Source organism: Chlamydotis macqueenii, chromosome Z (assembly GCF_036417535.1).
Source record: "Chlamydotis macqueenii isolate bChlMac1 chromosome Z, bChlMac1.mat, whole genome shotgun sequence".
NCBI lineage: Eukaryota > Metazoa > Chordata > Aves > Otidiformes > Otididae > Chlamydotis > Chlamydotis macqueenii.
This window is the reverse complement of record NC_141593.1, coordinates 47,138,251-47,165,213: the sequence shown is the minus strand read 5'-3', so window position 1 is coordinate 47,165,213 and position 26,963 is coordinate 47,138,251. Positions and strand designations below refer to the sequence as shown.

At 36.9% G+C, this 26,963-nt stretch overlaps 1 protein-coding gene across 5 annotated transcripts in view; it reads left to right on the top strand.

Moving 5' to 3' along the window:
• The window catches only part of AUH (AU RNA binding methylglutaconyl-CoA hydratase), a 122,224-nt gene extending 95,629 nt beyond the window's left edge, over positions 1-26,595 (top strand). For 4 of the 5 annotated variants that reach the window (XM_086771514.1, XM_086771516.1, XM_086771515.1 and 1 more), the window contains 4 exons: positions 17,294-17,481; positions 19,137-19,187; positions 20,988-21,035; positions 21,830-23,305. In XM_086771514.1, coding sequence (XP_086627640.1) covers positions 17,294-17,481; positions 19,137-19,187; positions 20,988-21,035; positions 21,830-21,907 — 365 coding nt within the window. In that variant the 3' untranslated portion in view covers positions 21,908-23,305. Of the gene's footprint in view, positions 1-17,293; positions 17,482-19,136; positions 19,188-20,987; positions 21,036-21,829; positions 23,306-23,651; positions 23,723-25,269 lie in introns of those variants that run through there. The other variant, XR_015261508.1, reaches the window with a different exon arrangement.
• Positions 26,596-26,963: the final 368 nt, after the last annotated feature.

Genomic DNA, 26,963 nt, shown 5'->3' with positions numbered 1-26,963 from the left:
TGTGCAATCTTGCATAAAATGGCACAGTATAGCTTGCAAAGTTTTAAGATAGCTGTTTATGCATTATTCTGTATATTCTTCCATTTCACTGGTGCTGTTCATAATAAGATTTTTTCAAAGACTGAAGCTTTCCCAAATATATTGTGTGGATTGCAGATGACATATTCTGCAGACATTGCTACCAATGTCAAGCCAAATGTACCTCTGTATTCCAAAGCAGGGATGTTAGAGGGGCTCAAAATAAGGCCTTTTTCTTTTTTTGATATGGACAAAACATTTTCCACTAATTTGATTATTAGGTACAGCTGAACTGTTTTGGCAGAATTAAAAAAAAACACCACATGAACAGCCAAGCAATATGAGCTGCTTGCTGGGCAATATTTATAAAGAGAAGAGCAATTAAAAGACTTGAGCAATTCTGTTCAATTAAAAATAACACTTTATTTGGGGAAATTTTATATAATATTTAAAAAGGTGATACTATCAGCACTGCCTGTAGAAAGAAATATAAATGCATCATACTGCTAAGAGTCTTTAAATTAACGAATAATTTTTAGATCCATTTCAATTTTTTGAGCCTTTGATTTAAGAAAAAATAGGCCTGTGACAATTGCTTACTTTACTGTATCATACAGGAAATTAATATGGATGTGAAATGAAAACTGATTACACAATAATGTAAAGTACAAGAATAGAAAATAAAAAATACACCACCATAATGCAGAAACTTTACAAAATTCCGTATTTGTTTTTTTTTAATCCCTAATTCACAGTTAAAAGATTACTTTGTACTTGAACTAGCTAAATTAGATGAACGATCTATTTTATCCTCTTGACCAGAGTAGTGTGGGTGGTCAGGATAACCTGATATGGATATGAGGAAGCCTGAAAACAAGAAGACTATTAAGTATAATTCCAACAATAATAGTAGTTTCTGTGATAATGTGAACAAGATACTATCATTTCCTGAAACTGAAGAGATGGGTGAAATACAGTCAGAGCTCCCTTTGGTATTCTCATCACACAGTAGCTTAGAAATATTTTATTAAATATTAATAACAACATAAAAGACCTTTGGTCTTATTTTCATTTTAATTAGGCATGATATATATGCCATTCACTTTGAAGCCAAATGCTACTCCTTTGTATTAACCTGCAGGAGGTACTAGAAAATTGAACCAAGTAGCATTTAGCTGTTTCTCCTCCTGCCATGAGATAATTAACATCTACTGTTTTGCAGATTCTTTTAGTGTTACCTGATTCCCATATACAGGTTTCGTATTGACCTTTAGAGTTTGAGTGGTATGGTGTGAAATGCTGCCTCAGCCCATTTCTTATAAATCACCAGAACTGTTGAAAGTTATTAACCTTCAGCTTAAACTGCTGAACCTACAAGGGAAGCTGAATCTCGTAATGAAATCTGATTGGAGAGACAAAATAGACAATAATTTCAGGAGGGAAACAAAACTGTATATAATATCCTGAGAACCCATTTTGTTTTGTGGTGGATGATAAAGGCATGTGGTGAATGTAAAACCCAAGAACTTAACAGTAGCTAGTATGGCTAAAAAGAATAGGAAGTTTCTTGACACATAAAGTCGAGGCAGGAATTAGTAAGAAGTAAATGACTAAAAATTAAAAGAAGTCAATTGTATGAAGTCTGTAGGTTTCTAGACGGTTGGTCAGCTGTTTATGTAGGCTGCCTGCCTCTTACACAGGTTTCCCACTCCACATCTAAAGCCTAAGAATCATGTTAAATGGTGCCTTGCAATGAAAATAAGTATGTTTATACTGAATACTTCACTTAGTGATGAATTCAGATTTTTCCAATGATAATCAGAAAACCTGTAACAAGTTTGACTGTTACTGTAATGCCCCATGACTGAAATTGTCTCCTCTGTACATTTGCATTATGAAACATGATAAATTGCATAATGACATTTTTTTTTTTCATGGATACTGACCTCCACACAATAGATAGTTCTTCTTTGTTTAGCTAGTACTCAACATTTTATATATTTTATATATAAAATATATTTTGTGCTGCCGCAAGATTGAAGACCTTGAAGTAAGTAGGATCAATGTGTCAGGCCAAGGTAATGTAAAAAACTAAATCCTTTCTACTTACCGTCAGCATTAAATTTGAAGCAAATGAAAAATATATCCCTCATATGGGTATGAATAGTGTAACTCTGTTTTTAATTGAATAGTTCACTTATTTTGAGATCCATAATTACTGAATAATAATACAGTCTAATTATTTCCATTTCATATTCATTTATGACTGTATTATGTAAGAAAGAAACATAGCTTCCAAACTCATAATGAATTCACTGTATGTCTACTATTTTTCTTTAGTTTCCAGAAAATTCAGCAAATGAATAGTAATTGTGTAGTCTGCCTTAAAAGAACAGCTGCACAAGTTAGTTCAGCACAGAACAAGTTGAATAAAATTATTTATGAAGTACTGTTTCCTTAATTATTTCGCAGAACCTCTCTGACTCTGGAGACTTATTTGAGCCAACTATTACAAATCTCTGAATTTCAGAAATAGTGGATTCATATCCTTCTTTACCTCCATTTTTCGTGGTACATTTTCAGTTTATGACCAAGAATGACTTTTTTCCCCCTGATTCTCAGGCACAACTGAAAACAAGCTTATAGGAAAAGTAGCCCTAAAAGCTATCAATCCTTTGAGGCTTTATACTAACAACTCTGTATTAATGGTATTTATATTTTCATATCAATTTGAGATTTGAGAAACCAGTGTTAATCAGGTGACTGAATTAATCTGAGTTTTCTTTTGACAGCTAATTCTTACTGTAGAATTTTTTTGAGATTGTAAGGAGAACAGGAACATAGGGTGCAATGTACTTGACTTAGACATGAGTGTTTTAAGCGAAAAGATACAGAAGTCAGTTTCTGAAAGGTCTACCCTGATGCGTTTTTAAATGTTTTTTAACATTTTGTATGTGGGCATCAAGAAATATGAATGTGCTGAAATTTAAATTATCCAAACTGAAAGAGGATGAAGGAAGTTAGCTTAGTTTTTACCTTTTAACTCAATATACTAGTATCATTTGTATCTGCCAGAAGGAATGGATGTTTAGTTAGTTCATTATGAATGGAGTGAAATTCTCTTTTAGCTTGAGACTATGAGGTCCTCATAATAAGCTTCTTGGCTTTCTTGATTATAGAGAATGATAAAATGTATTTATTGGCCTGACGGAATTTGGATGGTCCTAGGAATTTTTTCTAGGTATTTCTAGAAAAGAACCAAGCTAAAGGAAGCCCTCATTTGCCCCGTTTCTAGGAAATACAGTGACAATCTTGCCACAAAAAGAAGAAATTCAGGAGCTTTGCGCAGGGTCATGGGAAACCCTGCTTCCAATTCTAGTCATCTGTCCAGCTCCCTGCAACTGCAGACTTACTTCCAACACTCCCAGTGGTTTTTCCTTGAAAATTTTTTTTCTCCCCATACCCTATCTTCCTTTCTGTATGCCTTGAGCATCAGCTATATGTAGTTTATACTTGCAGAAAATGTTTCTCTATTCTTTGTGAGGGAAGTAGTTGTCTCTTTCCCATCCAGCATGTTTGCATTAAACCACCATTACTTTCATGTTTAGAGAGCTAAAATGATCTAACACAAAGTATTGTGGGGAATCATGACTGTGTTTATTCTAATAAGCAGGGTGAAGTTGTCTGTGGGATTTGAACCTATATGCTTGAGCTCACAGGTGTGCACCTAGCTCTCTGTCTCATTATAAACCAGTAAGGAGAGGATATGCACATTAGTGAGTCTGGGAAAATGTGAGTGCAAAACAATTAAAATAGCTGCTGCTGCTCAAGGATACTCCATGTGTACAGTGCGAGTAGCATATAAGATGACCATCATATTTATGGTCTTATTTTTACTGATTGTATTTTATTTTTATGAGTTCAAACAACCAGGAGTTTCTTTGCAACAAATTCTCACTGGTATGAAATAGTACGTGGCTTGAGTACAAGCATCAGAATGGAGAAGAATAAATTATTTTCCTTAATAAGACACTTTTTGGTAGGACTGTTAAAACAATTGAAGATTCAGTTCAGTGGCTAAACTGAATTATCAGTCAAAATCAACTACTGAAACCACAATGTTTTATTTCAGATTAAATGCAATATTTTGTTCCACAGAAATGATGTTTTAGGCTCTTAGAAAAACCGCAAGGAAATAGCAATGCATGAACAAGCAACCAGATGAGAAGGACTGAGACAGCGATGTAGACTGTCTCAAATCATATTTAGGTTTTATAACTGTAATGGTTTAGCCTGGGTTACCACACAGTTTCTTGTTCATCCTCTCCCTCCCCAGCGGGATGGGGGAGAGAATTGGGAAGATAGGAAAATTCGTGGGTTGAGATGAAGACAGTTTACTAGAATAATAAAGGAAAACAACAATGTTAACAGAATATAAGGGTTTTTAAATATTCAAAATTAACAATGCACATTTTCTCACCAACCAATGTCCCAATGACCAAGACAGCCTGTCCTGAGCTGTGATCATGGAAACAGAACCAAGCAGCAAGCAAAGGAGCGAAAGGGAGCCAGCAAGGTAGGGGGAACGATGCTAGCGAGAGAGAGATGGATGCCAGGAGGGCAGATACCCACCCTGGCACTTATATACTGGGCATGACGTTTATGGCATGGAATACTCTCTTTGGCCAGTTTGGGTAAATTATTCTGTCTTTCTCCCAGCTTCCTGCACCTGCACATTAGCAAGACTTGGAAAGCAGGACAGTGTCCTTGGTCTCATTCACAACAGCTCATATCATCAGGGTGTTTTATCAACATTCTTCATACACAAAATCCAAAACACACCGGCTACTGAGGGGAAAATTAACTCCATCCCTGTCGAAGCCAGGACAATAACATAAAAAGTATAGAGACTATGTTAACACAATGCAAGCTTATCCTGCTTTTGATATGCCGTTGGATATCTCCACAGAACACCTACAACTTGCTCTGTGGCCTTAAATTATACAGGCATGGTAAGATACAGCCCTATTTAGTTAGCATTAACAACAGGTGTGATAAAGACTTTCAATTTCTGAGCTGTTTCAGTGGTCCACGTGCAAGAATAATGAATGTTACAGCTGAAACTGGCTGGGGAAGAGTGCTCTCAGTTCTTAGAGTAAAACACATCTCAGGCTTAAAATGAGAGAGGGATGAGAATTCTGTTAAAAAATAACATTTTCTCTGAGAAAGAGAAAGATTACTGAGGCCAAGAAGGTGATGTGGGTTTATGCTTGCTCATCAAACTCAAAGCCTTGCAGGCAAATGGAATCTAAAAGGGGTTTAATTCAGCATGTCTATTCTTTTTCTAAAGATTCTATGATTCTCTTTGGATTTCAAGAGTAAACTGTCCTTTATTAAATAAATTATTTATTGCTTATACACCCGGTATCCTCTGAAGGACTTACACAGAAATAGAGCTTTTGAAGTCTCCAGGACGCCGTAAAATGTTCCTAAACTGCTGTGGATTTGGTAGAGCTCTAGCACTGACTCAAGCAGGTGGATTGCTGCCAGAGAAGGCTCAAAGGTTCTGCATGTAGGAGTGCCTTGAGAGATCAAGAACTGGGAGCGGCAGCTAGGCTAGCAGCTAGCTGCCCGTAGAAGCACAGAGGGTTCAGCAGCTAGGTCATTCACACCAGAATGGTCCTGCCTGAAGAGCAGGATGACGCCAGCTAGTGAAAAGTGAGTGGTGCTCCCTATCTTGATTTTCCTTAGTGTTTGTTATAAACTGTTCTTTATGACTCATGTTAATTAAAAGATATTTAAAGTTGTTTTTTTTTTTAATAACTGCAATGTTTCTGGCTACTATCCTAGCTCTTGCTGCTTATATAGATTCATTTCTTTATTATTTCCTGCATATATAGCCCCAAATGTCTGTCTTCGTGGAATTTGGATTTAGGATGTAAGGAAAACAAAATTAATATCTAATTTCTTTGATCCTTAAAGCTGTAAAGGTTCATGAAAGCCAGCTCATCTGTGTGTGATTAGGTGACAGAAGAATCTAATTAGCACTGGTTTCTCCATCTGTAGGGAAAGATTTGCCATTGCATAAGGCCATTTTGCATTGTATGCTGTAAACAGTGGCTTCTCTTCTGTATTGCTATGTCACAGCACTAGGTGAGAGGAATATAAAAAATATTTCCTTAATGGAATTCTTTTCCTTAGTGTTTTAACATTTTGACAGCTACAGCCTGGAAACAAGAACTTATTTAATGTCTTTGTTGATTTCCTGTCAATTATTAGCTTTTGAGTTTTTTTGAGGAATTACAAATCGACTAGGACATGATGGAAGAGCTATAGTTTTCTGTTAAGGAAAAACATCTGAGTAACTTCAAACAATAAAATATTAAAATACCAATTTGCACTTACTGGTGTGGGTCCACTGTTGCACAGGAACTGCCCTATCTATCCTATATACATTAAAATTGCTATACATCTTTACACAAAATTATATGCATATTAAAGTAAAAATTTTTAATGCATTTGGACTGTAGTGTCTTTGAAAACTCTCATTCTCAAAATGTTAACAGTGTGAATTAAATGAAGTAGTATTTATCAGCAAAGGAAGAAGAGTCATTTTAAATGTATCATCTGTTGTCTGGCCTTTTAATAGTAGTGTAACTCAAAACAATGTGCTAGTCCTACCTACCCTCTCTCAGTTGATCCTGAACAAGCAATATATGGAGCCAACAGTCAGTCTAAAGTAGTAACGAGATATAATTTCCTGATGAGGACATGAACAAATAAGCAATTTGGATCTTCTTCCAATTGCTTTTGTTTATGTCAAATTTGTAACCTTTCAGTCTTTGAATATCTGTTTTTTTTGTATAGTCTGGAGCATTTCTGCTGCTCTCAGTGTAGCTTAGTAGTGACTGAATGGTATTAACATAGTGAGTAAAGAATTTTTCTGTAGAGCCTGTAAAGGATGATCCTGGCTTTGGAAAAGCAGCTTCTGTCCCAGTTCGTGTCATAGGCTTCTAAACTGGTATGTTCGGATCGCGTACACTGCAATTTCTTAGGTGTCAATTCACTGATTTTTGTAGCCAATCTGGAGGTATTGAAGCATGAAAACCTGAAGCTGAAGTCACTAAGGCTGCTTGTGTCTCTGAGAAAACCAAGTCTTTTGTTTCAAGCTGGGCATGCAAATATCTATGTGATCAAAATTAGCACATGGAGACTATCCTGTAACATGTACTGAATGCATGTTTATATTTACATTTGTGATTAATTTATTTTAATTGTTAATTTCTAATATAAGCTGTAATTATTCCTGCAGATAGGTAATATACTTCCAAGGAACAGCAAATAATGTAACATTCAGAATACAAATTAACATGCACAAATAAAAATAACATTTCAGTTATTCATGTGACTTAAGCATTTTTAATAACAGCAGTGAATATTTCTTCACAAAACAACTATTACTGTAAAATAACAAATAAAAGGATCGGTCTGGGAAGTAAAAAGAACAGAATGGCATTCTGGCACTCCTAGATAGCACTACAGAATATAACAGATCAAGCTGAAAAAGTTAGGAGTATTTCTGAGTATCAGGCTTGGTATCTCAAAATTAAGTTCTGGTTTACTAAATAGTTTGTGTTTTGCTTTGCAGACTGTTAGGTTAATGCATGCCAACTTTGTATGATTTGGCCAGGTTTTTTTTCGGTAGAATCTGTATTTTCAAAGCACTATAAAATGTTATAGACATTATGTTATAGCCTAGGTAATAGGTACATAGGTGCAGTGTAGCTGTAGTGTCTGGCTGCCTTATCTGGGAGGACATTCTACTCAAGATTAAAAATATGCTTCATATGTACAAGTTCATTTTAGATATGTTTATCAGTAGAGAAGGCATTCTGCTTTCTTGGGATTTGGCAGCTGAACCAGGTGGGGTTGTGTATTCTTACAATCTCATTGGCTGTGCTGTTTTTTTGGGGGCTCCATTCAGTTAGGCACTGATTCTTTTTTCTTTAGTGCTTCTCAAGTCAGAGAATTTCAAGGATGAATAATTTCAGAGGTGAATTCTTAAAAACCCATTACTTTGGAACAGGTGAAAGCAGATTAATTCCATAGTAGTCAGGATAGGAGAAAGAATAGGGTTAGGAGTAGGAATTAGTTTGAGGGTTAGCAGAGTGATGGATTTATTTTCTTTGTGGAAGGATAAGATGGTAGATTTCCATAAGGAGAGCACTGAAATTAGGAAAACATTCAAGTCACTTGCTCATAAGCGGTGAAAACTTCAGATTTGATAGTCTGGTTTTTGCTTTGCATGTTGTTTCTTTATTTAGATTCTCTCTATTTAAAAACTAAAGTAATTGTTCCAATTTGGGACTGTGATCTCATTGAAAATGTACATAAAATAGGATACTGCTGTGGTAATTTTTCTGTATTTCTGTTTTTTTTTTTACCTGATTTTCACATGAATCAAATTTAGCTGTCATAGTCTATCCAAAACTGTAAGAACATGGACTATAAAGTTATTGATTTAAAATACAAGTTAAGTTGTACAAGTTTTTACCTAATGTTACTCATAAAGTCCACATGATTTGTAAAGTATGATCATACTGAGCAGCCCTGGTCTAAACCTCCTACCTGTTGTTACAGTTGTTACAGCTGAGTAATGACTTCATAAATGTGTGAGTGTAATTTTGAAACTGGAAAATACCTTCTCTTGGGCCATTATGAGTTATGTTTTATTGTGTATATACTTTTGAATTTAGTTTAAGTTCACTTTTTGTCATTGCATTCCCAAACAACAATAAGACCAAGTTGCTGTCTGGAGTAATAGGAAGACATGTGACCTTACTGAATATCTGTATGCTCATGCTTATTGCATTTGTTTACATTTAAGTAAAAGTTTGTAAGTAGATTAATGAATGGCCTTAGGCATTTATCTTTTCTTCCTCAAATAATTTCAGTTTTTAAAAAAGTAAGGCAGATTATCAGTGTGTGCATTGCTAATACCATGAGTCCTGGGAGTCCACAGGTAGTAATGCAGATCTGTGCTTGTCAGGCAGTGTTTAGTCTGATGATGGAGTCCATGCAGTTGGCTGTACGATGCTTGTGAGGGAAATGTGGAGTAAGCTCCTTACACCAGAGGCAGAATGACTTTTGAAGTGGAATCCACTTTATAAAAATTAGGTTACGGATGCATTTTTTTATTACATTCATTGCACATATGCTGCTGTCTGCTGGGAAACCATCTTTTATCTTTCTCAATCTACAAGAGAATTACTTATTTTGAAAATAAATTAGTTTTTCTAAATTACTCAACTATTTCATCTTTCTGTACAAAAGCTGTGATTATTTAACTGCTAGTGAATTCTGAAAGCGTATTTACACTTTCTGTTAGGCATTTTAAGCATTTTTACATCTTTAAGCCAAGTACTACTTTCTTTTGATTCAAGCTGCCACCTTCAATCCACCCACGCATGGCAGTTTGGTATATTCTAGATGTTTTTCAGATGTATTTTAAAATAAACCAATCCACAGATGTAGATGAATAAAACAAATTGTGAAAGTTAAGGATTAATTTGCAGATTAAGTCATCAGTTTCGGAGCTGAGGTTTGCTACTGCCAGGCTGGCGTAGGTAGCAGGTCATCCTGCCTCTTTTATCTTGAGTATGGTTGTGTCTGACGTTCCTGTAAGGGCTTTCTTTGGCTTGACTGGCAAGCCAGGCTTCCACAAACCCTTTTGGCAGCCTACGGTGAAATCTCACTCAAACAACTTATCTTCTCAGTCGTCACAGACCCCTGGGGCAACCTCTGAGTCAGGCTCAGGCCACTGTCTCATGCTTTGTTCACGTCTCCACTCTTCTTCCAAACAATGACTTATATGGCCAGACATGAGAGCAGCCTTGCCTACTGCCAGCTCTTCATCAGCTCAGTGTTTTTTTTCCCCTTGCGGAAATAATATTTTGCTTCTTTTCTTCTCCACCCCCTTTTCACCCCGTCACTTGCATCTTTATTGATGTCTTTCCCAGTCTAAGCTGTTTTCAGTTGTTAGTCAGTTATCCAGTTTGTGCCGGTGAAAGGCTCTTCATGTTTTCTTCTGTGAAAGAATTTGGCTTGTCTGAGCTCATAAAGATTTATACCTAGGTTTAAATTAGCTAAAACATGTACAACTTTGCAGGATCAAAGACTAATCTGGGAAATAATCTGTTGGAAACTTGGTGTTAAATATTGTTTTGGTAGAGCATTTAGGCTTTTAGAGTTGTTAATATTTTGAAAATTCCTTAACTTAGCAATGGATGGCAGGTACTTTAATAGTGGAAAATATGTTTGTTACACAGACTTTTAAAACATGACTTACCTGACTGAAACATGTTACATTAAAATAATAACTATCCATGTTAGTTTATTTCTGGGCTCATAGTGTTAAGGATTTGATGTTACGAACAGCAGGTTTCTGTGATCCGTATTTCTATGAGTTTCAATGGAAATGAGAAAAATCTGCTCCTTACAGCTTTCTCCAAAAGAATCACTATGATACATTTGAGCCATTTCTTGACTGACTTGAATAATTAGAAAGTTTGTGGCTGACAGACTTTAGTTTCACCATTGATTATTAATAAAACCTTAGAAATGCACAGTAGTCTTCAAAAAAAAGACATGTAGAAACCTGTCAGTTAAGTCAATCTAATGCAAATCAATCAAAGCTTGTGATAGAAAGGATAAGATGGAAGGACTAGTTTTTACTTTACTTAATAAACAAGATTATTATTGAATTAAAGTATGGAATTTTTGTCATAACAGGATTTTTTCCAATATGTTTTGACAGAGCCATGAGCTATGAGAAACTACTGACTATAGATATTCTCTGCCAGAATGATGAATCTATTTCCAGTAAACTAGTTGCTTCATCTTGTTGGATATGCTCTTGGGAATTTATCACGTAATTTCTTTAATCTGAACCAGTTGTGTACATATTTTGTAATTGACAAATTACTGACAGTGAATAAAAATTCATACAAAATCAATTATTTGTTAAAGAAAAAAAAAGCACTATTTAACAATTTTCATACCAGAACTTATCAGTCTTTTATTTACTGTGTCTTTTTGCATGAACTTGTGTCATCTAAAACTGCTGTTTACAATTATTACAATACTGAATATGTACCATCTCAGATAAGAACACATTTACATTGCAACTGTATGTCAAATACTTTTATCAACACAGTGAGTAATACCAGATCACTAGTCCTTGAAATAACATGTCATTAAGTTTGTGAAGATGAAACAACTATCCTTCCGTCAAATTCTACTCCACATTTAGATGAAATGGCTTGGTTAAGTAATATCTTTGAAGACTGGGTGTTACTTCCTTTAGCTCTGATTGTAGTTGGCAGGCATTATATGTTCTTTGTATATTACCAAAATAGAACATCTATCTGCAGTGTACTTTCTGTCTTTTCTTCATAAATGGATGTAACTTTAGTGTGTTGGACATATTTTGGTGTGGTTTTTTTTGCATTTGATTAATCGGATCTTACTGCTTTTCAGAGTGCGTATATCTTATTCCTACTACTGAATATATATGATTGATGCACTGAGCTGCTGGCTTCTGTTCTGTGAATATTAATCAAAGAATATGCTCCTCTGCTTAATGGCTTTGCAGTGTAGGAGGCATTCAAGCAACATAGACTATAGCCTGCTTTTTTTGCTCTTTAATAATTTTTGTGTAAGACACTGGCAAGAACACTTTTTTTTTTTCACCTATAAACACTATTTCATGCTTAAACCTATCCATTGTTTGGTCAAAGTTATGAAATATTGTTGCTCAATTAAATTTTGTTTCCAACATTTCCTGAAAAAAAGCAGTAATAGAAAAGATTCAACAGTAAAGGAGTGGGAGATAATTAAGAAGAAAAAAATTTTAGGCATAACAGGCATGGAAGTAGCAGAAGATGTGGAGTCAGTAAATTCAGCCTCATATGGTTTTAGGTCTTATGATTTGGACAGTTTTTGTTAATCAAACATAAAACCTGATGCTTTTCTAGATTCCATTATTATGGTGAAAGGGATAATTTATGACTGAACTATTCTTGAAGGGACTCGGGGTAGACATTTGCTATGTTCTGGTATACACTTAAAATGTGTCTAAGGATAGATATTGATTAGGGTGTGACAGCTTCTTTGGGTGAGAAATTAAAAGACATATTTAGTATTTAAAACAAAAAAAGCCAATAAATGTTTGTTTGTGGTGATGATGGTACAGCTTGGTATTAGAAGCAGCAAGCTTCTTGAAAACATAGCTCACATTTTTATGGCATATAGTTCTGATATAAAGGTTGATAAGCTACAGCTTATCTGTGAATCTTACCACTGAGGCAGCCAAGGCTAATTGGAAGGTTTAGGTTTCAGGATTTGTACTGTTTTACAAGGGGCTTTGTTTTAGTCCTGTCATCCCCCCTTCTGCCCCTTTCATAAAAATGCCCTAGAGTAGGGGCTTTCTCTAAATTATGCTGTTAGAAAAATTTCCACCTAGCACTATCACTGGCTTAGCTGTCCAGCTAGCAGAATCAGTAGAATTTACTGAACAGAGTTCCTCTTTGCTGTTGCCTGTTGCCCATGACCATTAGGATGGTCTTGCTAAAATCCTTGCACAGTTGTACAACTGTAGAGAATATCACAGTTTGTATTTACTGATGTTATTGTTCCATAGATTTTGCTTTAACTGTTATGAATGTGAGCATTTTTTAAATTTCTCCAGTTTCAACCCAGAAAATATATCTCACTTTTTGTTAGAGATCGTGATTTTGTAATATTCTAGAAATGTATAAGGCAGAAATCCTCTAAACTGTCTGCATTTTTTAATGATGTGGTGTGGTGTGGTGTGGTGTGGTGTGTGGTGTGGTGTGGTGTGGTGTGGTGTGTGGTGTGATGTGATGTGATGTGATGTGATGTGATGTGATGTGATGTGATGTGATGTGATGTGATGTGATGTGATGTGATGTGATGTGATGTGATTAAAGGCAGGTCTGGTTTTATGGAAAAGAATACAGTAGTACTGAAGCTTGTGATTCATAAAAAGCAATAATTGAAAGCTGGATCATTGAATCACAAAAAGTTTTTGTTTGTTTCCAGTCAGTTTATTTGTCTCAGAGATGTTTGTAAAGTATTTTCAGGAAACATAGTGAGATAACTGAATGACTTCACTAAAATAGTGGCTTAATCCTTGATTATCTAGTGGAAATTACTCTGTTTTATATTAGTTGAACACACATTTGTCCAGTATTATACCATCTCCCTTTGAACACCTCCTAGAAATATTCCTCTTGCGTATATACATATATTTATCATAGAATCATAGAATGGTTAGAGTTGGAAGGGACCTTCAAAGGTCATCTAGTCCAACCCCCCTGCAAGGAGCAGGGATGTGTCCAACTAGATCAGGTTGCTCAGAGCCTCATCCAGCCTGGCCTTGAACATTTCCAGGGAGGGGGCATCCACCACCTTTCTGGGCAACCTGTTACAGTGTTCTACAACCCTCATTGTCAAATGTTTTTTTCCTAAAATCTAACCTGAATCTACCTCCCTCTATTTTAAAACCATTACCTCTCGTCCTATCACAACAGGCCCTACTGAACAGCCTCTCCCCATCTTTCTTGTAGGTCCCCTTGAGGTACTGGAAGACCGCTATAAGGTCTCTCTGGAGCCTCCTCTTCTCCAGGCTGAGCAGCCCCAACTTTCTCAGTCTGTTCTCATAAGAGAGGTGCTCCAGCCCTTTTATCATCTTCGTGGCCCTCCTCTGGACCTCCTCCAACTGGACCATGTCCTTCTTATGTTGGGGGCTCCAGAACTGGACACAGGGGGGTCTCACCAGGGCAGAGTAGAGGGAGAGAATCACCTCCCTCGACCTGCTGGCCACGCTCCTCTTGATGCAGCCCAGGATGCGGTTGGCCTTCTGGGCTGCAAGGGCGCATTGCTGGCTCATGTTGAGCTTCTCGTCCACCAGCACTCCCAAGTCCTTCTCCTCAGGGCTGGTCTCGATCTGTTATCCATCCAGCCTGTATTTGTGCCTGGGATTGCCATGACCCAGATGCAGGACCTTGCACTTGGCCTGGTTGAACTTCATGAGGTTGGCACGGGCCCACCTCTCCAGCCTGTCAAGGTCCCTCTGGATGGCTCCCCTCCCCTCCAGCATGTCGATGACACCACACAGCTTGGTGTCATCGGCGAACTTGCTGAGGGTGCACTCTATCCCACTGTCCATGTCACTGACAAAGATGTTGAACAGGGCCAGGCCCAACACGGACCCCTGAGGGATGCCACTTATGACCTATCTCCACTTGGACATTGAGCTGTTGACCAGCACTCTGTGAGTTCGGCCATCCAGCCAACTCTTTATCCACTGAGTGGTCTGTCCATCAAACCCATGCCTCTCTCGTTTAGAGAGAAGGATGTAGTGCAGGACAGTGTCAAAAGCTTTGCACAAGTCCAGGTAGATGATATCCGTTGCTTGTCGCTTTTCCACCGATGCTGTCACCCCATCGTAGAAGGCCATCAAATTGGTCAGGCACGATCTGCCCTTGGTGAAGCCATGTTGGGTGTCACCAACCACCTCCTTGCTCTCCATGTGCCTTAGCATGGTTTCCAGGAGAATCTGGTCCATGACCTTGCCAGGCACAGAGGTGAGGCTGACCAGCCTGTAGTTGCCCGGTTCCTCCTTGTTCCCCTTTTTAAAAATGGGGGTTATGTTCCCTCTCTTCCAGTCATCGGGGACCTCACCAGATCGCCATGGTTTCTCAAATATGATGGCCAGTGGCTTGGCAACTTCATCCGCCAGTTCCCTCAGGGCCCGCGGATGGATCTCATCAGGTCGCATGGACTTGTGCACCTTCAAGTTCCTCAGATGTTCCCGAACCTGCTCTTCAAGTATAGTGGGCAGTTCTTCATCCTCGCAGTCCATGCTTGTGCCTTCCACAGCTTGAGACAAGAGCCCTTATCGGTGAAGACTGAGGCAAAAAAGTCATTGAGTACCTCAGCCTTCTCCATGTCCCAGGTAACCAGGACACCGGTTTCCTTCCGGCGGGGACCTGCATTTTCCTTGGACTTTCTTTTGTCCCCTACATACCTACAGAAGCTTTTCTTGTTGCTTTTTACATCCCTGCCCAGATTAAATTCTGTCAGGGCTTTAGCCTTCCTTACCTTATCCCTGGCCACTCGCACAGCCTCTTTGTAGTCCTCCCAGGCTACTTGTCTCCGCTTCCACCCTCTGTAGGCTTTCCTCTTCACTTTCAGTTGGTCCAGGAACTCCTTGCTCATCCACATAGGCCTCCTGGCCTTTTTGCCCGATTTCTTCTTCACTGGGATGCACCTCTGCTGAGCGTGGAGGAGGTGCTCCTTGAATGTGGACCAACTTTCCTGGGCGCCTCTTCCCTCCAGGGCCGCCTCCCATGGCACTTGGCCCATCAGGTCCCTGAAGAGGCCAAAGTCTGCCTTCTTGAAGTCTAGGGCTGAGAGCTTGCCGTGTAGTTTCCTTGCTGCCCCGTGGATCTTGAACTCCACTATGTCGTGGTTGCTGCAGCCAAGGCTGTCCTTCAGTTTCACATCCCCCACCAGTCCCTTGGTGAGCACAAGTTCGAGCATGGCACCCCTCCTTGTCGGCTCCTCTATCGCCTGCAGGAGGAAGTTGTCATCCACGCATTCCAGGAACCTCCTGGACTGCCTGTGCCCTGCCGCGTTGTCTCTCCAACAGATGTCAGGGTGGTTGAAGTCCCCCATGAGGACCAGGGCTTGTGACCGTGAGGCTGCTCCTATCTGCCTATGGGGCGCCTCATCTACTCTGTCTTCCTGGCCAGGCGGCCTGTAACAGACCCCCACCATAACATCCCCTGTCAGTCCCCATCCTCTAATCTTGACCCATAAGCTCTCTGTCAGCTCCTCCTCCATCCCCAGGTGGAGCTCCACGAACTCCAGCCAGTTGCTGACGTAGAGAGCAACACCCCCTCCTCATCTCCCCTTCCTGTCCTTTCTAAAAAGCCTATACCCCTCCATGTTGACGCTCCAGTCATACAAGTCGTTCCCACCACGTCTCTGTGATGCCAACAAGGTCGTAGCCCTGCTCAGGTGCACCTATCTCCAGCTCTTCCTGTTTATTCCCCATGCTGCGTGCATTGGTATAGAGACACTAATTATTATATTGTAATATATTACATTGTATTGTATATATTACATTGTATTGTATAATATATAATATTATATTGTAATATATTAGCATGCTCTTGCAGAAACAGCTATTTGGAAATAATTTTTTACTTACAGACTGTCTATATAAATTGAATATTTATTTCAGATCCATATCAAAATGGTAGGCGTTGTATATTTTCAAAATCTTTTCTCCTGGATAAAAGCCGTTTCCACTGTTTTGATTCATACAAACATCTGCTTCTGTGATTTGCGTCTACTTCTGTTTTGATAATGATTATTCTCACATTTGCGTTGTTATTCAGTTCTGGAAAGTTAATTGTTAGTCCAACTAAGCAATTGTCACATGTCTGGTTAATGTAGTTACTGCTTATTGACCTTCCAGAAATGCTGATCTGCCAAAAAAGTTTTTAATGTAGTAAGAAAAAGTATCTAAAGTTAAGTGCCTTTCTTTGCTGATCTGCACTTGCCATTGTCCTTCCGTAGTTTTTGTAATCAGGCTTTAAGATTTCGGCGATAATATGGAAGTAAGAAGAGACAAAACTGTGGCTTTTTAAAGACCTTGTTGTAGTGGTTTTAGTTTAGTTTACGTACAAATTTTTTTTTTTTATCCCTAATATATGTGAATTTTAGCATGAACTACAGCCTTGTTAGTGTATATATTCTTTTTGAGTATAGTTCTTCAAAAGTGTTCATATTGTGGTGATTAATATCATAGAAATATACAGACTGTTAAAAAGAACCAGAGTTTTTGGATATGGTAATTAGTGGCAAGTAGTTTTCCTTCAGCTTTTGGCTGATATGAATAAGATAACTTGTCTGTACTGGAATAGAGTCTAATAATATTACCTCTTTTCAGTTATTTACATGTCTTTCTAAGAAACAGAGCAATTTATTTCATTTTAGATGTGGTTTTGAAACTAAAGAAGGCATTTAGGAATGCCTTTATATGATAGTTTAATTTCTGTGTGTTCATATAATTTTTTATGGAATTAAAAATTAAAATATTTGAACTGAACAAAGCATCTACATTTGTGGTATAAATGGATGGGAAAATGATACTTGCATTTTCTCTTTTTCCAAAATTTAGGAGGGACACAGAGATTACCTCGCACAATTGGAGTGTCTTTGGCAAAAGAGCTAATCTTCTCTGCACGTGTTGTAGATGGTGAGGAAGCAAAATCAATTGGATTGATTAGCCATGTGGTAGAACAGAATGAAGCAGGGGATGCTGCATACAGAAGAGCATTAGCTCTGGCAAAAGAATTTTTACCTCAGGTAAAACTAATTATTTTGATTTGAATTTTTAGTTTTTACCTAACTTTAAGACTGAAAAAGAACTAGCTATATTAAGAAAAACTGTAACGAAGTTAAGTATTAAAAAGCTATTCTAGTTATGTTGGAAAGCAATTAGAAGTTTTCTCTCTTGTATATTGAGTAGTGTTATTCGGTAATTATTTCATAATGAAACAAAAAAACTGTCAATCCTTGTGTCATCGTGATACGATCTGTGTTTGTGTTGTGTATTTTGCTTTCAAGTTTTAAACAAAAAATAGTGTAAGGGTTTTTTTTAAGTAATTATCTCAATAGGTTATTCTGTTGCTGTTGAACACTTCAGAAGAGAGGCAAAAAGGTCCATAAGAAAGTGGACATATTTCAGCGTAACTCCTATTTTGAAAACATAAAGCTAAATGTAATTTCAGTATTAAAGCAAAACCCATTTACTAGTGGAAAGTTTGCTTTCTGTCCTTCATGTATAAGCTTAATGAAAGCTCTTATTATCATTCATTCTAAGTGACATCCTGTCTCTGTTGTTCATAAAAGAATTGAAATGGGATTTCCTGGATTCCTGTGCTTTAGAACTTGAACATTTTAGTAAGAAGTTTAAGTATGACCCTTACAGGAGTCTTTGGTTAGCTGATTGCTACCTGTTCCCCTATTGCTTTAGACCACAAGCTGTTTGTACAGAGTAAGAATGCAAGTTTAGATGTTTTGATAAATGTACTTTTCAGGTGAAGGGTCCCAGATAGGAAGTTCACAGGCGGCAGAGGAAGAAAATAAGTAGTAGACCACTTTATTGGATCACATGTTTGACAGGCAGAATTTTTAATTGAAAATGGAAAATGTTACAGATTCAATATGGCATTTAACATTGGTTATTTGTGTCTTGAACATCCTCATAGAAATCAAACATTAAAAATTCAGTATATATTTTAACATACAGTGATTCTGGAAGGTTGACTTACAGTTACAACTTCACATTGGATCCAGCTTAGAAGCATTTGGCTTTTCCCAGAGCAGCAGGCCACTTCTCTAAAGCAGTTTCTGATCGTTCAGAAACTGATGCTGATGGATAGGCACAGGGCTGAAATGATTCCCAAAGATGTCTTGCTGTTCTGCGGCACATTGGAGGAGGGTGGAAATCCCTCTGCTTGCTGGGGACCTCAGTTGCTCATGGAAGTGTCATCACTTGACCAGTTCAGGCTTTGCAGTAGTGTATTTTAGGTTTGAAGCTGCATCAGTTCATTTTATTTCATTATCACATCTTTTCGTGTATCTCCATTGTGTGGTAATAGGGACATAAGATTCACCTTGCAAAGGCCTATAATGATATCTCTTAAGGTAGTCGTTCTGAGCCTTGTTTTGAAGGTAATTGAGCAAGCTTGACAAAAGTAGACATGCTTAGCACCTTAGAAACATAAACCAAACACAATGCTTTAATGAGATTATTTTGAAAACAGTATACTTCCACTTTTTCTCAGTATTGAAGCTATCAATTTGGAAGCAAATGTCTACTACAGTGATGTAATTTAGGATATTTGACCTATTTATAAAGTCTAAAAAGTCCCAGAATAAGAACATTGAAGTGCAGACTCTCCACTACATAATCTTGATTTTGATGATGTCTAAATAGGCTTTTTCTTTCACTTTAGGGACCAGTAGCAATGAGAGTTGCAAAACTGGCCATCAATCAGGGAATGGAGGTAAGGATCAGTGCTTTCCATAAGAGTAAGCAGAAGTCAGGCTGGCAATAGGTCTACTGTGGTGATTTTTCTTTTGTGAAGCTGTTTTTAGTTTCTCAGTGTATAGTCTTTCAAAATCTATTTGGTCAAAACTTTTTAGAACATGAAATGCAATTTTTTTCATGTCTCAGACTCCTGAGACCAGAGTTGATGCTGATTTCCATAACAAAGCTTAGTAACCTCATGTCTGTCTAGGAGTAATGCACTCTGTTAATTATTTATGAACACATGTTTCAAAAATGCTAGATGGGAAAAAACCTTCAAGTCATACTCTGTCTAGTCTGTCAATGCTCTCAGTGCTTAGTAACTAATAAAGTAAAAGGCCAAAAGGTATGTTATTTATTTTTAATAGTTTAGTAGAGGTTAGTGTTAAAATTATATCTGGAGTCTGGTTTCATATTTGATTCTGATTGCCACTCCTTCTTGAACACTATTGACCTAGCTCTAAAGCTCGTTAAAATCCAGCCCTGAACACATGTATTTTACTTTAGGCTTGTCAATCATCTTGCTGCTGAGCTCAGCAGGACTATTCATATTTAAAGTTAAGCACATGTGTATTTAAAGTTAGGTACATGCATAAGCTCTGCACCAGGACATGTTATAGCTCAGCCTGGGACAAGGGGAAGGGGATCACACCACATGCAACATCTGAATCCAAGATGACAAATTTAAGAACCATCCGTTTTTCTTAAAGTTTCAAAAGCAACCAGGAATATAATTGAGTTCAGCAAAGCATACCACCAGTAAGCTTTGACCTGAGAAGCAAACCCAGATGCTGTTGTGCAAAGTGTGTTTGTTAGGTTTCCACAGCAAGTAATGGTAGAATTCAAGATGTATTTCAGTGGTATCCAAGGTCCAAAATGCTACAAGCTAAATTATCTAGCTACCAGGTATAGTGGATTGAAAGGTCAAGAATCATAATGTTTGTAGAATTAGGGACAGTACGATTAGAAGGACTCTGAATGACCATGTAGTTCAATCATGAGGCCCCAGGACAAGATCTTCTGTCAAAATCAATCAAGCCAAATGTTTGTTTAATCTGTTGTTACAAACCTTCCGTGGCAGATATTCCATGGCTTCCTTTGGTAATCTGTCCTATAGCTTTTCTCCCCTTCACAAATTCGCTTATGGTGCATAGCCACAGTCCTTTTAGTGGCCATGTGGAAAGCTGGTTAAGTTCTGTAGCAGCTGATGCTTAAGACAGGCGGAGAAGGAGTGAGGGAAAAATTCAGGCTTTTCAGCTGTTCAGACCAGATCACAAAGAAAAAAATGTTACTAAAACTAGTAATCATGCAGAGTGGCCACTGGCCTCTTTTTATTATTTTAAATCCCTTGAAAGTTGGATTTATGTTTACTTCTTGGCATGGCATCAATGTTCTTACATGACATTTTGAAGAGAACTTGTTTCAGAACAATTTTTAAATAGTCGTGTAATACATTAAATCTTCTCCCCTGCAGTAAATGAAATGATTACAAATGTGCAAACAACTAATGGTTTTCAGTCCAGATTATTTCAGTGAAGAACGTACATTGTTTCGACAGTGTATTACATACTAATTGTATTGCCAAATAAGGAAACTCCTACAGAAATACAAACTGCTCTCACCACATGACAGTGTAGCATTTCTGTGTTAAAGTAGTGTAGAAGAATTTTGCAGAAGTGACACAGAGAAACGCAGTATTTAAGTTAGCTGTCAGGAAATAATATATAATAAAAATACAAAAATATGCTTTTAAAAAACATTCTGTTCTTTTCCTCAGGTCGACTTAGTAACAGGTTTAGCAATTGAAGAAGCTTGTTATGCTCAGGTATGTAACTATGATCACATGAAAAAAAAAAACCAGAAAACAGGCTTTGTTGCTGCCTGTTATGAAACAGGCAGAAATTCAACTAGAAATTACTCTATGATTTCTTCTACAAATCTTTTATTTAGACCTTCCTTCCGCTTACTCTGGTTTTGTAAGGAATTTAAGGAAGGGGGTATAGTTTAGGACAAAAACATCTCCCTGCCAAGACTGTCATGGTGAAGGTAGTGAAGCACTGCCAGCAATATACCTAGCCAGAACTGCTTTGCTTTTGCTCTGTTTTGGTTTAACATGAAATAACATGAAGAGCAGTTCACTAACGTGCCCCTAATGGTGTATGTGCTAACCAACAGGAAATCGAGACTTCTTCTGTTCTTGGACTTTGAGACGAGTTTTTGATCATGGAAATAGAAGCATCAGCATTTGATGCTTACTTAAAACATACAGTGATCTGATTAATAACCTAGCCCTGCACCGCCCCTCTGCCCCCTACTCCCGGCCCCAAAAAAAGAAAAACAAACCCACTGAAACCTCAAAAACAAACCTTAAAGAGTTTCCTACAGGCAAATGTTTTGAGAAAATATACTAATTCTTCTCCCAAATTGTTTCTCAGCCTTATATTGTGCCTTTGAAGTGTCTGGTACTTTCCTGTATCTGACTAGACATTGCAGTTTCCATTTCTCTGTTGTATTATATGTTGCATGTTGGATGCATTGAGGAACTAGGATTTGTATGAAAATATTTTTCTTGGCATTGTTTTTGGTGTCAGTAATGAGTTGTTACTCTGCTCGTTGCAGACTATACCAACAAAAGATAGAATTGAAGGTCTTCTTGCATTTAAGGAGAAGAGACCTCCTCGCTACAAGGGAGAATAAAAGAAGCTGATGCCTTTAAAATGCAATGGGACAAAAGTACTGCTATGAGGACCATTAAGGTGCACTTTGCATCTGCACCTTGAATATCGCAACCACCAAAGTAAAAGCAAATCATACTGATGTTAGAACATTTTGAATGTGTCTGTACTTGTACCGGGCCCAGACAGACATGTGTGTCATCTCATGCTCATTACAGTTTCTGAAGGTTAATCTATTGGCAAGGTCACAGGTTCATGCAGCATTTTAAAAATTTCCTGTGTATGAAACATACCATTCCACAATTGAAAAAGCTCTGTAAATTCTTTACATAGACAAAACCTATATGTGATATTAAGTATAAATCTGCTGTGTCATTTATCAAAACAAAAGCAACTGCAGAACACCAAAAATTAGAAATTGTACCAAATATACATGAAAATGATTCTGTATATCAGTAAAAATTATATTTGAGTATTATACCTGATTATGCACATATTAATAAAGCTAAGGGAAATTAAAAGGATTATTGTTTGTAAAATGGTAAGTTTTATTTATCTGACTTACACTATTCTAAGTAAAATGAAATTAACTTTAGCATGTAATGGCGCCCTTTTGATGAAGTCGTTGCCATTATATTTGTTTAATTGTATTAAATGAAGATATTTTTGAGGCCAGGCTTTAATTATGCATTCTTGTATGTTGAGCTTGGCTTTATCTTGCATTCTTCCAACCTATCATCTGATAAGCACTGTCTGCTGTGAGGTAACTTTATTTCACAGTTAGTTTCAGTTTTTGATTATTGTATTGAAGATTATTGTGCAGGAATGCAACTAATGTGCTGTTAAAGAAACTAGAATTCTCTTAATCTCCAGAATATTCCTTCTGCAGGTCCTAATAATGTATATTTCTGCACAACAGGGATGATATTGAAATGTTCTTTATTCTGTGTGGCTTCTGGGTTCTTTTCATACATTGAAAGAGAAATTCAGTAGGTTACAAGGTGAGAAAACTGTTGTGATTCATACTGTGTATTTGCTGTGAATGTAGCATATACAGCAAATGCCTGGAAATAAGCTCTTAGGAAGTATTTTTGTTAACTTAATTTGAAAATAAACGTGACTTAGCAGTCAGAGGCTGTCTTTTTGTATGAGAACAAATTTCTTCTTGCTTGGTTATCATTGGCTCATGAAACTTGTGCATACTCCACTGTTTCTGGAACATTAACTATGTCCATTTTCATGATGATAAAGCAGCTAATAAACATGAAATGACAGGAACTCATTTAAATTCATATTTAGACATATCATTACATGTAAATTGATTATTACTGGTAGAGCACACGCTTTGTTGACTGGTAAACTTGCTGAGTTGATCATTTCATGCACAATAATTTGCAAATAAAGTACTGGTGCTTGTTTTCATAGTCATATAAAGCCTAGAGGGTCATTTTCTCATGTTTTTGAAATGCTAACTTGTCATTTTCATTTTTACTGAGTAGGAAATAGTTATGTTAACAGGATAAAAAAATAGTTAGTCTATACTGACAGGTTTCTGTTTCATAATTTGATATACAGTCTGATTATTGAGCTGCTTATGTTTTTCTAACAAATGCTGATTAAGTAGCTTCTGTGAAGGTCTATTTAAAAAAATCTAATCACTTTAAATACTGTGGCATAAGACTGTGTAGATTTGTGCCTTTCACTAGTAGTTTTGATCTCAGAAAATCATTTTGCTGCTATAGTGGTCTCTTCATTGCTTTTCTCAGGACAAGATACTGTCATATCATAGCAATTTGAATCCTTTCTTTGAAATCAACAGTTTGAATATTATTACAAAGTGAGTACCAGTAGGACAATTTTTAAAGTTACTTCCTAGTGATGTTGAAATAGTTCTAAAGGAACAATATTTTAGCAAAAGATGTGTTAAACAGTTAGTGTGTTATTAAAAGATGTGTTATGATGACTGCAGTGCATGTCATTAATAGAAATATTAGAATTCTGCTTCCACAAGAGGGTGATTTGTAACAGGAATGCTCTGGTAAAGGCTGACTTTTTCTTAAAATGTTATGATCTGGCAAGTGCTCCTTCAAGTACTTACTTAGTCTCAGCTCTTTCAGTTCCTGGTAAGCCATGCTTTTCTCCACCAATACCTCATGGATTAATGAGCCTTGGTCTCCACTGGTTTCTGGAAAGGTTATCTCATGGTCCTTAAGCATAAGCAGTTTTTTTCCTGCTCTTGCTGAGCTCAAGTGGATAGTGAGTTCTTCTGCACTTCTCCACTGAGTTGGATATTGAAAAGTTATAATACAGGTAGGTACATTACCTTCAGCTGATTATCTCTCAGTGGTGTAAGTGCAAGTTCAACTTAGTAAATTGCCTAGAAATTCTCAGTTTCATGCAGAAATTAATGTGTGACTTTAGATAAAACATATCATTTTAACCTTTAATCTATGAAAGCATTTGTGTTTTCAATATTATTGAAGTAACTCACATTCTTAATAGTTTTATTAAATTTATAGATAAGGTTCACAGAATTGTCTGAATGGCTTAAGTGAGTTCAGTGCTTCTGAGTATCTCACCAGCTATAAAGAAATATGGCATTTTATGTATTGTAAGGTTGTGTAATGATACATTTAAGAGCACTTGGAAGATGTTGTTCTATGGATCATTTCTATGAGATTTGCAGAGCCATTTGTGCCAAATTGTTGTTGAAATTCTGTCAGTCTACATGCAATTAGTTGTGATCCTACACCAAGGTTCATATCAATGCTTTTCTAGAACTGATTTTAACCAGCCACATTCAGAATAGTAAACATCAGGATGTATCATTTGCAGCCGTTTCATATTTTCCTCTATCTCTTTTGCTCTTTGATGTATTTAACCATAGTTAGATTTGTTGAACAGAGCAAAAAATAACAGGTGTCTCCAACACAGGAGAGGGCAGAATATCATGCTGCTTGGAATCTGGTTTTGGGAGGCTTAGAGCGTAAAGTAAGGGGTTTGGTACTAGTGTCATTTCATATACCAAAACCAACTCATAGATGCAAAGTGAAAAGTAATTGAAACATCACCAACTTAGTTTTTGTTTAATTGCTTTTCCATGCAACCAAATCCCTGAAAGGGTCTCTACTGAGATTAGAGAGAGGATTTACAATGAAAAAAAAAAATTGAAAACCATTGGTATTTCATATGGTGTACTTTGAACAAGATGTACTTTCATGTCTCATTTGTGGGATTTTAGCCTTGTTCTTACACCTAATGATGCTGCTGAAAGCCATAGAGCTTCAGTGTCTGGTGAGGCTGATACAGTAAGTGTACTCAGGGTGTGATAATGATCATGATGATGTGGTTATTTTACAACATTCTTTTTCTGCAGACTTTTAGAAAGACACCTATGTCCAAAAATGAGAAAAAGGAGAATAATTGCAAACAGCTAAACCAAAAGGAGAGATGTGTTCAGCTAAAGGTAATTAAATTCTTCTTGCGTATTTTGAGAGATTACAAAGACTAGTTTTTCTCTTTGTGCCTTTTTTTTCTATTAGCCTTTGATATCTCTGAGTTTGGAGCTCAGACCCTAGTGTGCAGGGAACACTTTTAAGAATTTGTGTAGGTTATTTTCACTTTAAGAACCTTGATATTTTATAAGCAAAGTTAGGAAATTTTTAAAAATTTTCCTAAAAGGTTTTTGAAAGATGTAATCAGAAATGATTGTGCTATGATGAAAGATTAGGTTAAGATACCTTTTTTATTGTAGATTTAAATTATGTTCAGTTTCAACCTTGAACAGAGTTGAATAGAAGTTTTCTCAGTTACGCAGAATGTACTGTGTTTATGTAATGTATTCATTATACATTATAATATATATGTGTGTATACTGACATGTTGTATGCATGCATATGCATGTATATGTGCATATGCATATGTGTACATTTAAACAAAATTCTTCAGACTGTCAGAGGAGACCAACCCCTCTCAGGATGTGACAGTACTATGTGACTCCAGGAAGTTAAGAGGCTTTTAATTTGTTTGTGTAAGAGCACTGCCAGCAAAAACTTGTATGTACTACGATCGCTACAAGTGGCCATCCTTACAGTATGGAAGTTCTGTCAGACAGAAATTCTGCTGCAGAAGCAGCAGTCAAGTAGTGAAAGGATGCAAATATGTTACTGTGTTACTGTGTATCTGGTCCTACACCTCTGGTAGTTCAAGGCTACAACACACATAGCAGAAGTCACAGTGAGTTCTAAGTTTCAACAAAGGTGTGGCGTCCTCACAGATGGCACATTCCTCCCAGTTCTACAGTATTGTTTGCTTTTGCATTTGAACAGGCCTGTAGCAATCATGAGCAGCTCATTAATCAACAACTGTTGTAGATTATAAGATCAGTGTCCACCCCCCTTAAATAAGTCTAGACTTAGATTTCATCTTCAAATTTTATCTAATAGATAATTCTTCCAAGGACACTCATTCACATTGGAAGAAATATGAAGTATGTTAAAAGAATTTATTACAGAGGGTGTGAATGTTCTGTGTCAAAGCTAAGTCCTATTGCAATACTTGAGTTCAAAATAGTACATTAACCCTCTAAGGCATAATCTGTACATGTATGTTTATAAACTCTTCAAAGTTCTGGCTAGTGACTACTGCTCTTTGATTATAATTTCTGAAGCATATGCTAATAAAGCTTTTGTAACATTAAATAGATGAGAATCTATTGCAGTTTTCTTGTTCTGTAATATAACCACTTTCAGAAAAACATGAAAATTTTGGTCTTTTTTTTAAGGAACTTATACATTAAATTGTTGCTTCTTTATTCTAGCAACTGCTAATTGATTTAACATTTTCCCTTAAGCATAAGGGACTTTGTGATATCATCTTTGGCTCAATTCTTTCTAGCATGTTAAAAAATCTGATGCCAGTTCTACAAATTCTTAAAAAATATGTCTCTCTCATGCAGCTTAGAAAGACAAAGTTTAAAATTTTAATTGTAAGGATAAAGTTGGGAAGACTGTGTTTTCATTACATAGAAATGTTAATAATATATTTGTATGCTTGTGTGGAAAGAGTTTGATTCTGCG